Genomic DNA, 14,940 nt, shown 5'->3' on the forward strand with positions numbered 1-14,940 from the left:
TACCAGCTTTCTGACTTCTTAAGAAGTTTGCAGAAGCAGCTCTTATACTGTTTTTAATTTACTGTTTTATAATGAGAAGGTATAAGTTCAAATCAGTAATCTGGTATTGTAGCAGAAGTGAGAGAAGTGTTTCTTTATAATAGTTTAAATGGGAGCATTTTGTTTAACTGTTGTGACTGACCTGGTTCAAAATAAAATATAAACATAAAATTAAAATAGACCACAAGGTCAAGATAAATGTTGAAGTAGATGGAATTGCCTATTGAAATAGAAATTAGCAGGAGTGTTGAAGTGCCTGCTAGAATTTTCTTTTGAAGTTTCAGGTATATTTCTGATTATAAAATAGTGTCTGATGATTTTATAGTAGATGCTATGTTGTGTATATAATATATTGGCAGATTGGAAGTCACCTTTTCCTACTGGGTAGCAGAAGGTATTTTCAGAATTTGAATAAATATACAGTGAAAAGTAGTGTGCCAATCAAAACAGTTTCAAATATTCTTATATACATCAGAGTGTATTAGTTTCTTATATATACTACATTCATGACCTTTTACTATCCTTTTTACAGCGAATTTCAAACAGAGACTTCACATTTTCAGAAGGAACTTAGAAATGTGTTTTGTGTATTTTAATCTGTCATAGGAATGATAAGTCCTTTAATGTTAATTCTGTGTTTACCAAGTCGATGCTAGGAAAGTAATATTGCTTTTATTGTGTTTTCTTGTTCATGTGGAACATTGAATTTACTCTGTTTTCATCTTTTTCTTCACAGCAAGCCATTGACAGTGAGGTAAAAGCAGGGGCAGTACCATCAGTCACAGTAAAGGTACTGTGCCTAACTCAAACAGTAGCATTTGTATAGTGGTGGCAAATCGTCACAAACCTGTTACTTTCTGTGTATTTCACTTAGAACATGAAAATGAGAGAAGTTCGAAATACAATACATAGTTAATTTTTTTTCTCCTTAGTATGACACAGTGTCATTCTGGCAAGTGTTCTGCTGCAGTCAGAAAGTGATTGCAGTTTTAATTTTGATAGGCTTATCAGTAAGCCATCACAGAAACGTTATTTGGATAGAATGAAGTAGTTTTGGAAGTCATGAGACTATTTTTTCCAATGGCAATGGGTGTTTGGTTACTCAAATGGGAAATTTATAATCTTCAGCTTCCTTTTTGATTGTAAATAAATAAAAATAGATTTTTTTATGTAAAAAGACTTTCATAGCTTTAACAATTAAAAAAATGTAGGAAAATTTAATTAGAAAATTGCAGTTCTTCATGAGAGCTGGTGCCTGTAACTGACTGTAAAGAAAGCGTGTGTATGTGTTCACATGCATGTCCATGCAAGTGTAGTTTTTCCTCAGTATTGCTTAAAATGGATCATAATTTTTATTTTTGACTTTAGGATTATCTTGTAAGGATATTAATGGATTTTAATTTTTGAGGACCTTGCAAGTTCTCTTTCTGTCTAGAAAAATTCAGAGGGTAACTGAACTGTTGGAACCAGATCCCCTCAGACTAGCGTGGTTTACTTGTACTTGGTCCAACATTTTTCTCAGCATTTTTCAGTGCTAAAAATGATACAGGATAAAACCACTATTCTGATAAAGTCAATGATAAGTCTCCCCAAAGACGTTCAAATGAATTATGTATTTATATATTTCATAAGCTTTTTAATGAGAGACATAGTTATTTCCCCATTCTCTTTTCTTGTTTATGCATCTTGTACTTTTTAGTGGAACAAAAATAGTAAATGTAGGCGTTACGATGAATTCAGTTTTTTCTAGAATCTTTTTACTGTGATAACTGGTGTATTGTTAAACCTAAATCGATGTTGATGTTAATTAAGTCAAAGTAGTCAAAATAGTTTCTTAACACTTGAGTAATTTTATAAGTAGTAATATTCTAAATTGATTTAACCTGGCTGTAGTGAGCTCCTTGGTAGACCAGCAATGCAAAATAGGTAATATTAGAAATATGGTCTCTGTCTATGCAGACCACATTCAGATCTCAGTCACCACTATAATTTCAATTTAGGTATGAGTTAGGGACACTGTTTTGATATCCTTTGGTTTTGCAGTGGAATAGCTGTGCACAATAGAAGGAATTAGGGCCCCTCTATGTTTTGCTGAGCTTTCACTATCTTGAGTTGTGCTGAGTATCCTGTATGTTGATTTTCTTATTTTGTTTGCAGTAAAAACAAACAAACAAACAAAACTTGAAGTTATTCAGAAGACTGTGCATTACTGTTTGCAGTTCAAGGAAGTAATTTCTTTGGTTATCTTTAATTTTATTCTTCTTGGGTTTTTTTTCACTATAATCACCTAACAAATGCAAAGTTTTATATTTGTTTGCATTAGAAGGAATGCTCCTTACGCTTGCAGGGTATTAAGCCCTCAAATAACACTTTAGCTTTAGTTTGTCTTGGTTTAAAATTACAAAGAACATGAGAAATCCCCTCAGGTTTTTGTGATCTTGAAAGTTACTGTGTATCATTGGTTGTGAGTAAATAAGAATAGTAAAATGAAAATACTTGTTTTGAAGTTGAAATTTCAAGTCCTTAAGTGTTGTTGCTGAATTGGTGTTTGCAGATTTTCATTTCCTTCTGTTGGTTATGGATTTTTTTTTTTTGCCTGCTGGACAGATTAATTAGTTTCTTCCTTTAAATACTTCTGTATGTCCCTTCATCTAGATAACAATCCAGAGCAGAGTGACAGCACAGAAGCCATGCCTGGCCGTGTGTGTGCAAGCTCCGTTAGCAGTGACCTGTGACCAGTTTGTCTTCGATGATTTAGGTAAATTATGGCAGTACCATCACAGCTGTTGTATTATTCTGTTACTTATTCTGAGGTTTGAAAAGGTATAGCCAGCCTCCAGAGTGCATTGTTGTAGATATACAGTGGTTAAAGCAATTGCAAGTTTGCCTTGTCTGCACTCCACAGCTTTTTGACACTGCTTGGTGGAGGAAGATGAAGTAGGAAAGAGTGGAGTTGTTTCCTTGGTTGTGGCAAGTGAAGAGAGACAGGGTGGCAGCTGCATGATAGAGGCAAAACCCCCTCGATTATCTGCTAGCACTTCTGTAGTCCTGGGTTATTTTGTTTGGCTGACATTTCTGTCTATGTAGAAATGCCATTCTTGATCTACAAACAGGGACAGTAAGTTTGTCGACTGAGGGACAGTCTGCCATCTGTTCTCAAAGTAGTATCAGCTGTTTGGGGATCCTAGCTTTTCCCAGCTCTGTTGATAAGTCTGCAGGTGGGATTGCCTTTAAGACTACGTGGAGCTGAAGGTCAGACAAGTGTGCCTGCTGCTTCAGTTGGAAGTACAGGCCATTTCTGCTCTGAAATGGGAAGTAATAGTCCCTGTTGAAACAGGGCTTTACTGACTGCTGCTTTCATTTGAAGGGGCAGTTCTTATATTTTCTCAATATGTGATAGAAGCAAATGGCTTTTTAAAATACCAAAATTACAATGTAAATCTCATTTCATTTTATATTCTTCATGTTCAGTTTGCTGAATTGTTTTATAGGTTATGCTTCAAGATACTTTGAGGCCCTAGTTTGCCTTTTACAAATTAAGGATTAAAAAAAAGGCAATATAGTGATTTGATAAAGGTGAACTAATAGGGAAAGGATCATAATTTAGTAGAATAATTCTCAAAGTGCTAGGAAATATGCTGCTTTCATTTGGATGCTCCTATTAATTAATTTAATTTTGTGTTGTTTTTAGAACCAGATACATCTGAAACTGTGGTCCTGTCTGTCTTTTTGAAGGAGAATTGTTCTCCACCAGAACTAGAAGGGACTTGTATGTTTTCATATAATAAACCAACAGGTAAGCCACTGGAGACTTGAAAGTGATGGGCTGCTTTTTTTGAGGCCTTTTCCCCTATGTGTTCCTTATAAATCTGATTTTGAAATATACTAAAGGCAGTAGTAATTAAAGAAATAATGTTTATCTAGTCTTCAGTTTTAGTTAATATTTTATGTTGCATCAATTTGTGTAATTGGTCTTATAGAGGTAAAATCAGAAGCTTACTGCTTGGGAAACAGCTGTACCAGCGTTCTCTCCCTATCCTATCAATTTGTTTCTGTTCTGCTCTGCCTCTTGGAGTGAGAAGTTGATTACATCTTTATGACTATTCACCCTTCTGGTCTGCCAACAAATGTGATGATAATGCCTCCCCACAGAGAATGAGATCTGAATAAGCATTGGGAGGGATTATTCCTCATTTCCTTTTTAACAGATGAACATACTCATTCCAAATAATAAACTAAACCCAAAAAATAGAAACCAACTCGTTTAATGATGTTACAGTGTCCTAGTGATAGAAAATGTAAATTTATTCTCCCATCCATAACTGAGGGTTTATTAGCTTAGTGTTCTACACTCAGCCTTGTGAATGTGTCAGGCTACTGAAAAGCTGTATTTAGGCAGGGCTTCCATGTGCTGCATAAACCAATTTAAGCTGTCAGTTCTTCACTTCTTGCTGCTTGGCTTTGCTCCTGCACCTCCTCCCCTGTTGTGGTCACACAGTCACCAGTTGTTTCTCAGCCAGATTTGCTGATTTGGTTCACTGTGCAAAGACAGAGCTGTGCCAGCACAAATGGAATAGATTGGCATGAAAGAAGTGCATATGTACTACCCTTGTGGAGGGTGGTGGTCTTGAGTACCTTATCCTTATATTGACACTTTTATGTAAATATTTTTTTGGTATCACTTCACAGTTGAAGCATTGTGTTTATGATGGTAGTCTCGCCTGTGCGGTGACTGAAATGTTTATTTCCAGAAAAACAATGAAATGGGTGTTTCTAAAGAAAAGAAAGTCCTCCCTTTTAATTGGGAACCTGCATGAACTGTTTGTGCAACTTCAGTCCCTCTGTCCTGTGATGCTGACTGCATATTCCTTGTGAGATACTGTGCATTCATAACTGTCCAAATTAGTGATGTTTGACAGGTTTTTGGAATGACTGAATAGGCAGCACACTAGTGAGTGTCTTGGATCCTCTGATTTTGAAAGCTTGCTTTTTGTTTTGCTGGTCTTGTTTCTGTAATTTTGCATCCTAAGACTGGAAAAGAAATGATACATTTCTTTTGGGTAATGCTTATAAGGCTTAAATTTGTATTTTAGATAGTGAGTTAGATTTTGCAACCCTTTTGGTTAGGGAAGTAAGAAAAGCTTGCATCCTGAATGTTTTTGATGGTTTATATTCTGTTAAAAAAAAGAACAAGCAGACGTGACATCTAACAGAATTATAAAAGCTGAAGAATTAATGTAAAAAACTTATATTTGGTTGGTTGAATTTTGAAGACTTTTAAGTAAAGGAACAAAATTAGGGTTAGGGCTAGGATCTGCTAATTTTTTGATATTTGTGTAATTTATTAATTTGAGATAATTCTGTGGAGTTACATACAAATACTAGTGTAACTTGGCAGTCAAATCCTTAAGTGTAATACACTATCAAACAAACTTTAAGACTTTTGTGACTTCATTTAATCTGAACAGAGACTGTTTCCTCTTTAGTTTTTTAAAAATATCTATATTTGTGGCCAAATCACTCTTCAGTCTATCTCTGTGGGATTCAGACAGCTGAAGCTTGATGAGTCATTCACTTGGATGGAGTTGCACTATTGATGAATGTGGTCTCATGTCTGGATTTTGGCTAGTATTATGTCTTTATGTATTGTCTACTTAACAAATGTGTCTTAAGTTCTTAAACCCCTTTTATATTTCCTTTTTTAAAAATTTGAGTAATATCTCATGTATTTTTTTTCCCTTTTTCTCCTGTTGCTGCTCATATGGCAGAGCTCAATCCTGAAGGTGAGTGAATGCAAAAACCTACAGTTTTATGAGTGGCAGTGTATGCTGAATTAAACAGATTTGGAAGGGAGCTGTTATTTTGCCTATTTCTCTAAGTTCTTATTATTCTTGGTTTGATGCTATGAAGCTGTGGATATAGAGAACAGAAGGTCATAAGGACATTTCTTGGTGAAGCATGTTGCACTTTCTCATTTGTAACATGGGAATTTTGCATAAGCATTAAGTTCCTTATACATTGAGATTGGAAATTGGAAACAATTATACTTTCTTATATCTGTTTTTTCCAAGGTTTAGCAGCTAGGCAGCTAAATTATATCTTTGGTGCAACTGAAACAGCAATTAGGCATTAATGCTGTTTGGGTTGAGTAGCTCTGAGAATGATGTCACAACATGTCTTCATTCTAATTCCTATTGGAAACATCCTATTCAAGGCTGCTTTCTGTCTGTGACTACCAGCGGTACAAAACTTAGCTGTGGTTGTGGTAGATACAATTCATGGAAAAGGTACAATTAAGAGACCAAAAAAGACTGGAAAATTAGCTTATGTATATGCAGACTGAAAAGAGAAGGGTGGTTTTTGCAGTGTAGTTGTAGATGTGTTGAAAAGGTGTGGTGTTTGTAGAAGATATTTTATGAACTTTAAAAAGAAACATATGAAATACGCATTCCATCGTGTTTTGAGAAGGTAAAAAAGTTGATTATCATAGATTTATATAACAACTGAAAGGGAGTTTCCAGTTTTACAGTTTTTCTAAACAAAAGTTATACTATATTTGAGTGTTATTTTTCAATACTTATGCTCTTTTGTGCTTACTAAGTGCAGTAAAAAGAAACAAGAAGGTAACTGTTACGGTTCCCCTCCTTTGCTGGTTTCTGGGTGTTTCAATGGACCTTGAGGTGTTGTACAGGAAACAGACGCTCAGAACATCCCAATAAGATGCTGCTCTTGATAAGAATAACTGTTACCCTGTGGCATGTTTCTGCTAGACAAAGCAATTTAAGAAATTAACAATCAATAAACTGTATAAAAACAAGTGTATATAGTTTGAAAGAATATTGTATTAAAAATTAAGACTGGATTTTTGTTTTAAGAAATATCAAAACAAGATGAAAACCTTATCCTGAGGAGATTATTGCAGAGCAGAGTAAACTTTGTAGAATTATCTGTGACAAAATCTTTTTTGGGTTACTATGATGTACACTGCACTACATAAACTCAGGGTCATCAATACCAGAACAAATATTAATTCTCTGAATATTTAACATGCTAAATTGGGACATCTGAGTTTTAATACTTCGTATCATGCACATTAATGTTATGTTTCAAATATAACTAAATGAATGCTTGAGGAATTTAGAAATGAAATGATATCTACAGGGCATGTGACTGTTTTATTACTTAAATGCAGAGTATGCCTTTAAATACTAGCAGCTTCTGAGATAGCATTAAGCATCATCTGTTTTTTTCAGGTTAGAGGAGAATCTGAATTTTTATTTCCTTTTTTTCCCTTCATTATAGTACTAAAATTGTGTGTCACGCAAAGTGTCACAACTCTAAATGAAGTGAGATGTGTTGCTAGACAGAACATCAGTGGATTGAGGAAATTGTGATTCCCACACATAGCTACTACTTTGTTTCCTTACTGCCATTTAAAATTCTGAAATACTTTCAAACATTTCCCAGCAAGTTTTCACTGTAGTGATAAATTTTGTTGCAGCAATTTAGTTTGTTTTTCTTATATGTAACTGTTTTGGATTAATCAACTAGAAATGTCCCCAGTCTCCTCCAAAAGCTAGATAATGCTTGATTTAGTTTTGATTTGACCTTTGTCTGAAATACTGAAAAGTTATGTTTATGATGAGGCAGACTGACAGCAGACTATGTAGAAAAAAGCTGGTCTGAAAAAACAAGAAAAATGTCTTTTTAAAATATATATATATATCTCAAAGTCTTTTTGCCTACTTTTGCTACTAATATTTCGTGTTGATAAGTCTCCTTATCTAAGTTTAATATTAAGATGTTGTGTTATGCTGTCATCAAGAAAAATTTTACTTTTCCCATCAGATGATGAAGATACAGTTCAATGAATCATTCTGACAGATCATGGGTTTATTTTCAAGTATTCCTTTAGGAGTTTTCCTTGGAACCCGGAGATACTCTAATTTTGAAGACCTGTCTTCAGTTTGAATGAATCTTCTGCTCAATTTTCTATGATTTTATATTTATAAGCTGCTGCAGAACAGTTACTTGGAGGCATTATCAGCCAGCCAAAACAGCTTGTGAATTGACAAGTACAGGGAATAATCTGAGCCTTAAGCATTTTTTCCCTGAGATGAGTCTTAGAAGTAATTTTTACTTTGGAAGAGATTTGAGGAGCAGCAAACAAACAAAATTACTAGCAAACAGGTTGCTTGGATGGCTTTTGAATGTTTGAGCTCAATTTTTATACTCTCTGTGTATACCTCTGCATAGCTATTTGTTTCATGACTTTTTTGACAGCAGCTTACTGTATTGTCTCTAAAAATATATTTTGTTAAACAAGGTTTTCCTGTAGGTGCTTCATCAAAAAATTGTCTTTAAAAATCCCACAATCTATCTTCTCAACAGAGCAAGTACTCCATATTTCATAGCACTTTTGCCCTTTGCCTTTTGCATAGAATATACCAGGCAATCTCTGACATGCCAGCAATTTGAAACGTTTATATCTGAGAAAAATTTTGACACATTCAAGTGTGTTTTCTTAATGTTAGTGTTAAAACTTCCTCTTTTCTCCTGCACCATTCTGATGAAATTTCTTGTGATGGTAGATCCCAATATTCAGGGCAGTAGCCAGTTTGTTCTACAGTTCTGTTTTATTATGATGCAATATGTTGAAAGATAGAATTTAATATACATTTGGGTAATAACCTCCATTGGATACATTCTTTTTCTAAGCTACAAACCCTCTGACAGACAATATGAAGATTGCATAGATGTTACTTAAGAGTATATAAAAAAAGAGTAAATATAAAAAGCATTTAGTTTGTGATATTCCTGATGAAAATATTGATGCTTCAATTCTGTATTTGAAGCATTGGGAGTAATTGCAGCTGTTGTTTATGTTAAAGTGGTATTGTTAGTCTAGAGCATTAAATAGAACTAATCTTCATTGCATGTTAATTGGTATAAGTATAGTATGCAGTAGTTTTATCAACTCTTTCTTTCCCATCCATATAAAAATGTTCAAATGAGAAGGTGATTGGAAGTATTCAAATTTAAAGATATTTTAGGTGGAAAATTTTAAGAAAAAGGAGAATTTTATATAGTTTTCTTTTTAAGGCATTCCTTAATCACATTAAATACCTTGTTATACCTATTTGAGGACAGTGGTATGAAGTATCCTGTATTCAGATTGTGGAAATGAAAAATCTGTGTTCTTTCATTTTAGGAATACCAAGAGTTTCACAGTGTAGCTTCAGTCTGCCTTTGAAGTTAGTTTGCTTTCCAGCTCAACCTTCAAAAGCAGCAAACCACAAGCTAACTATTGATACCAACAAACCTCCCATCAGTTTTGTTACCATTTTTCCAGGTAGGTTTTTGAATATAAAAGTTGTTAGAAGCTCCCAACAGAATTTGTTTATCCATGTGAAGTAATGAAGTAATTAAAAAAATCTTATGTTTGTATATTAAAAAATATATTTTTGAAGAAATAATGGCATAACATTTCAACATAATACACCTGGGGTAGTGTACCTGTCTCTGGTAAAACTGCAGATTTCTTTCCATGGTATAGATCTAATTTTTATGTATGTAGACAATAATTTTACATAAAATCACTTAAGCAGTGTTGTAATGGGGAAATCATGGACATTCATTTAAAAAGAGGTGAGCAGGGCAAAGCAGAAGTGGTAAATGTTGTACATAAGGGGTACATTTGCTTTGGAGGATGACTTGTGGAGTATTTCATGTATCAGTCTGAAGCTGATTATATGAAATTCTTTCAGTTACCTTCTTGAACCGAAAAGAAGACTTGAACATATTATTATTTTCTAATATGTAAGACCAAACTAGTATAAATAAAGTATCATGAAGGAGAAGTTCATTACCACTTAGGACTGGAAGAAGAAGAATGAAATTGAGTACTATAAAGTGGAATGTTGAGAACTTAAGTTTTGCTGTAATTATGTGCTCGCAATTGGAAGAGAGAGGAGGTGGAAGTTACCACAGGAGTGCTCTGTGGTACAATATGTTCTAATCATAAGCAAACAAATAAAAATTGAGGATGCATTACACAAAATGTTTCCCTACAGGAAACCAAGATCATGTTACTGTGCACTGGCAAACTGAGTGCTAGTTGCTGATATTAAATAAAATATAATGTATATAACTCAAAAGTGTGGACAAAAAATTTTCTAGAGATTTCAAGAGAATTAAAGGAAAGTGACTCATTTAGCTTAATAATACACAGACACAAATAAAAGGTAATACAAACTTCAGTAAATATTTTGTGGCTATATCATGGGTCTAGATGACCATATTAGCACAAGAAGAAATTAATAAACAGGGCTTATGAAGTGATTGTGAGTAAGTTCAGTCTGGCAGTGACTAAATTTTAGAAATTCAGATGACTAAGGTTCTGGAATTTGCTGAGAGCTGTATGGGCCAACAACTTTACTATTGTATTTTTAAGGATTAGCTGCATCTCTTTAAAAGCTTATATAATATATTTGTCTGAGAGCAGTGATGTAGGCTTTGTTGGTGTGTTGGATGTTGTTGTTTCTTTGTTTTGTTTGCTTGTTTTTTGTAGCATGATTCTCTTCATTTTAAGGGTAAATATAGCTTTTCTCTCAACTGGATGTGCAGCATTTTTTTTGAGGGCCTATATTTTGAGGTTTAATAATGGGCTTCCATTATGGCTAAGCAGTAATGCTTTCAGAATAGTACATTGTATTTTATTTTTAGCCTAGGGATTCATTGTTGAGAATACAAAACAAAGCATAGGACCAAGAAGGTATTAAAATGTTCTGATTTCTGTTCATTCCATTTACAGTGATTAAATAAAAAGAGTATGTTTTTTATTATGTTTATATTTATTATTATGATGTAATTTGTGAACAAAATTTGAAATGGTGAATGCAATAAGAGTTGTATCTCTTCTCCCTGTTTTGCCTTATTTTCAGGAGAAGTAGTGGGAGTCGTGGTGACAAAGAATAGTTATAAAAAGATGGTATTCTAAAATTAAACCTTTAAAACTGGTATAATCCACTGCATGGAATGAAAATTCATGGATTTTGCAGAGTAGCTAGTTTTAGCAAGCTGAGTGTTTCTTTTGCTCTGTGCTGAAAGCTGAAAAGAGAGTCGGCTTAAGCATTTTAATGATAATTTCTGCAAAAGCTTTGCATAAGTATCTGAATTAAAGGTGACCTTGCATCTGGTGAAAGTGGTAGTCTTTGGGCTGTACAATAATTGCAGGTTTTTTAGAATGTGCAGACTGAACCTCTGGGAGACAACCTTTTGTTTTCAGGGTGGGGAATGGAAACAGTGTGTGGCTCACATTCCACCTGTGAATGAAGGAAGGGTGTACCAAACTGCTGATATTTGTTACTTTTGAACCCTAAGAAGGGAAACAATCACATTCAATTACTTGTGCAAAGATTGATATAGTCCTGGCTATGGATTGAGGCTTGCTGAATGCCAGTGTCAAATTACAGACAATGGTATTTAACTTTCTTTTTCAGACTTTGTTGATCCGTCTGAGGGTGACCAAGCAAATGCTCTCGGATTTCAGTTTTTAACTGGTTCAAAAACCACTCTTCTTGCTTCAAAAACATCACGTAAGTTCTATCAGTATTAGAGTAAGAGAAGCCTGATAGCCTGATCATCAGTTAGAATGTGTCCAAAAATAAGAATGTGGATCATACAAAGGATAATCAGTGTTTGTAAATTAACAAGATTCAAAGTGTTAATTGATGGTTTCTTACCTCCTTTCAAGAATAAAAATAAAGAACAAAACAAAAATTCATACTCAAAATATAGTACGCTACAGTAGTAGCTCTGAAGAAATTGAATTTTCTTAAAGCCTTTAGCAATGTTTTTATTCATAAACTAATACTGTCATTATAATAATGGAAAAACCCCTCATCTTAAAGGAATTTCAACATCTGTGTTTGGAATTAGTCACCTACTGAAATTTTTGAAAGGAATTAAAAAGCAAGTTTCTAACTTCCCTCTGACTTTGAGTCATCCTTGACCTAAATTAGGCATCAGACTCTACTTGCTTCTCTACATCTGAGTAAATGCCCATCTCTTCTCTTTAGGTGCCTGTGTATCTTTGTAAGTAAGAGATTATGCATTCAAGATCCTTCTTATTATGTTTACAGAGTGTATGAACATCCATGTAGATATGCTGTTACCTGGTCCAGTATCTCTTGTATAGGGCAGTTTGTGATTTAAATAGTCCTGTTCCAGCCACTTAAATTTGCGCTTTTTGAAACAGATAGGTTCTCTTAATTTTCAAGATTTGATTGTCTTTCTCTGTATAACAGCTCAACTTGCTAAACTCTTTCTTGGCATGTGCCTTGGAACCACATAAGTACAATTGTGTTTAGCATTTTCCTTGCCAGCATAGCACAAAGCATTCATTTAATACAGCAGACTAAAAATTGAAAAGCTAGAAAAGCAACTGTGCACTGCAGAGGGTTCAGTTGGAACACTATGTGAATGCTTTGTGGAAACTGCTTTGAGTGAAAAATCACAATTTGGTTTGTTGATGTGAAATTTTTTCAACACCGAGATAATATTCCTTACTGTTTTCAGAAATCCATATTTGTGATGGGCTATATAAATATTGATGGGGTCAGCTGTGAGCTATGAGATAATATTTAATACCTTTTGTAATGTAATAATATGTGTTAAAAACAGAAACCATCTGGAGAGTAATTTTCATTGTACCAAGAATTGTTTTACATTTCTAAGGATCAAATCCATCTGTATTGTTTTTTGTATGCATTATTTACATGCTGTTTTATTGTTACTATGTTTTTAATGTTTCTTAGAATAGGGGATCTTAAACAGATTTAACTATTCTAGAAGTGCAATAATAGTTTTTAAAAACCAAGGAATTGAAAGGATTTACAAATAACTTTTTCCTGAATTGCAGTTTAAATCTTTGATTTGGACTTCTTCTTGCATAGTTGCTAAATTTGATTGCTATAAGGACAAATTTGTTTCTGTGTAATGAATATATTTTACTTTCTACTGAAGGCCATAACTTTTAATCACACATACCCCTACCCCCAATCCTCAATCTTTTCCTCTCAGGTTTGTTTATTCACCAGCTAGGAGTGACACTTGTAGTCTTAGAATAAACTTTCCCACATTGCTTTACGTGTGAAGTTCACTTTACAAAGGAGCTTCACAATGTCTGTTTCTCTTAGTGTGGCTGCTCATTACTGTGTATGGGAATCCTAACTTTAGAAAACAAATGAGTAGTATGATGTCACTTTCTATGCTAGCAGCCTGTTTCCAGCATCCACTTCATGCATTGGACTGAGTTGGCTAGAGAAGGTCTTAGGGGGAATTTGCTCATTTGAAATGTTACCTGACTAAAACTTATTTAAAGGTAAATACTTAAAAAAACTCTGATAGTCAAGCATAATTCATAATGTTTTTATAAACAGAGACTCTTGATTATGCAAAAGCATTTGTTTACTAGAGTATCATAATACTGAAATGATTGTGCTTGACTGAACAGATCTTCTGTGAAACTAATGAATGTAGATGAAATTATGTATTATGTGATAGGTACTTTGCTGTGTAACACTGAGTTTATACTTTGTAAAAGTGCTTATGTAGCATTTTAACTGAGGAAATGTTCTTCAAAAAGAAACCTCAATGTGTCGATATATTTTTGCTATAAGTAATGATGTTTCAGAAAAGTTAAAGAAGGTTTTAAGGTCCTTATTTCTGGTTTTCCATGAAAGAAGTTTATCATGGACAACGGAAGAAGACCTCCTTTTTCAATATTCCTTATCAAATGGACCTTAAGTTCTGAATGGGAATTGCTGCATGTAGCAATGAAGGTTGTCAGGATCAGTTGGGTTTCATTGCTGAAGCTGTAAACAGAAGCAACATCTGTTTTCATGTTAGTTTTTAATTCTATTAGCTAATCCATTTTAACCAGTGTAGCAATTGAAGATATTACTTCAACTTGTCAAGACTGCTGCAAAGAAGCCCCGCCTGAAGTATATCTTGACAGAAAATATATATTAAAAAGTAGCTTGCACCAGCTAGATAGACTTTAAAACATTTTTTGGGGGCTGATTTTTTAAAAATTGTCTTTTAATCAAAGTGTAAGGAAGGCTTGACTGCTAACTTTGGCCGGGGTGTTTTTCTTCTAATGTGGGTTTCCTTGCTAAGAAGTGAACTGAATCTTCTGAAGTTCCTACTGGCTGAACAGCTATTCCTAATCCAGGTTGTGCTGTTTGGACAGCCTGTTGTAGTGTGAAAAGACTTTGTAGGCTATTTAATTTATTGGTGCCCATCAGTTTCCTGCTTTTCTGATAGAGAAATTTCTAAAAATCTGCTGTAATTTTCTGTAATGGAGCTTATTTTAACAAATAGGCTAATACAAGTTGGTTAACCATCATAAAAGCAAGGGATGAACAGAAGCACAGTTACTTCTTTTTTTTTCCCCACTGTATTTCTGTTTAAACTATGCATTTAGTTTAACCACAGAATCTCAGTTTTGTAACATTTCCAAATCTAATTTGTCTTTTTTGAGACTTGGAACATCACAAAAAAGCAAATGACTGCAATATTCTCTACTCAGGCCATGGTAAAATTAGATTGTGTTTGTATTGACCAACAAACAGTGTATGGAAACTAAATGTGCAATTTGGAGGAAATTAGTTTTGTCCATTTTAAACCATTAATGTATTAGATATGTCAATTATAAATGGAATGACTGTTGATTTGGCCTGAAAACATCTGAGCTAATTTCCGTCAAGGAAAAATCACTTAAGGCAAAGTATGATGACACATCCCTGTAAGTCCAGCCATTGCATTGTGAGTGTTTAAAAAATGGATATTAGGTCGAGTGCTATCTTTAGCAGATGGTGTTCTTTTCTTTAACAAGCA

General features: G+C 34.0%; 1 protein-coding gene across 4 annotated transcripts in view; it reads left to right on the forward strand.

The window, feature by feature from the left end:
- The window catches only part of BBS9 (Bardet-Biedl syndrome 9), a 288,879-nt gene that overhangs the window by 59,594 nt on the left and 214,345 nt on the right, over positions 1 to 14,940 (forward strand). For 3 of the 4 annotated variants that reach the window (XM_059848492.1, XM_059848478.1, XM_059848470.1), the window contains exons 12-17: positions 776 to 829; positions 2,695 to 2,797; positions 3,731 to 3,835; positions 5,808 to 5,822; positions 9,251 to 9,391; positions 11,541 to 11,636. In XM_059848492.1, the coding sequence (XP_059704475.1) occupies positions 776 to 829; positions 2,695 to 2,797; positions 3,731 to 3,835; positions 5,808 to 5,822; positions 9,251 to 9,391; positions 11,541 to 11,636 (514 nt within the window). The remainder of the gene's footprint in view (positions 1 to 775; positions 830 to 2,694; positions 2,798 to 3,730; positions 3,836 to 5,807; positions 5,823 to 9,250; positions 9,392 to 11,540; positions 11,637 to 14,940) is intronic. The other variant, XM_059848484.1, reaches the window with a different exon arrangement.

The sequence above is a fragment of the Haemorhous mexicanus genome, chromosome 1 (assembly GCF_027477595.1).
Source record: "Haemorhous mexicanus isolate bHaeMex1 chromosome 1, bHaeMex1.pri, whole genome shotgun sequence".
In the NCBI taxonomy this organism is placed as follows: Eukaryota; Metazoa; Chordata; class Aves; order Passeriformes; family Fringillidae; genus Haemorhous; species Haemorhous mexicanus.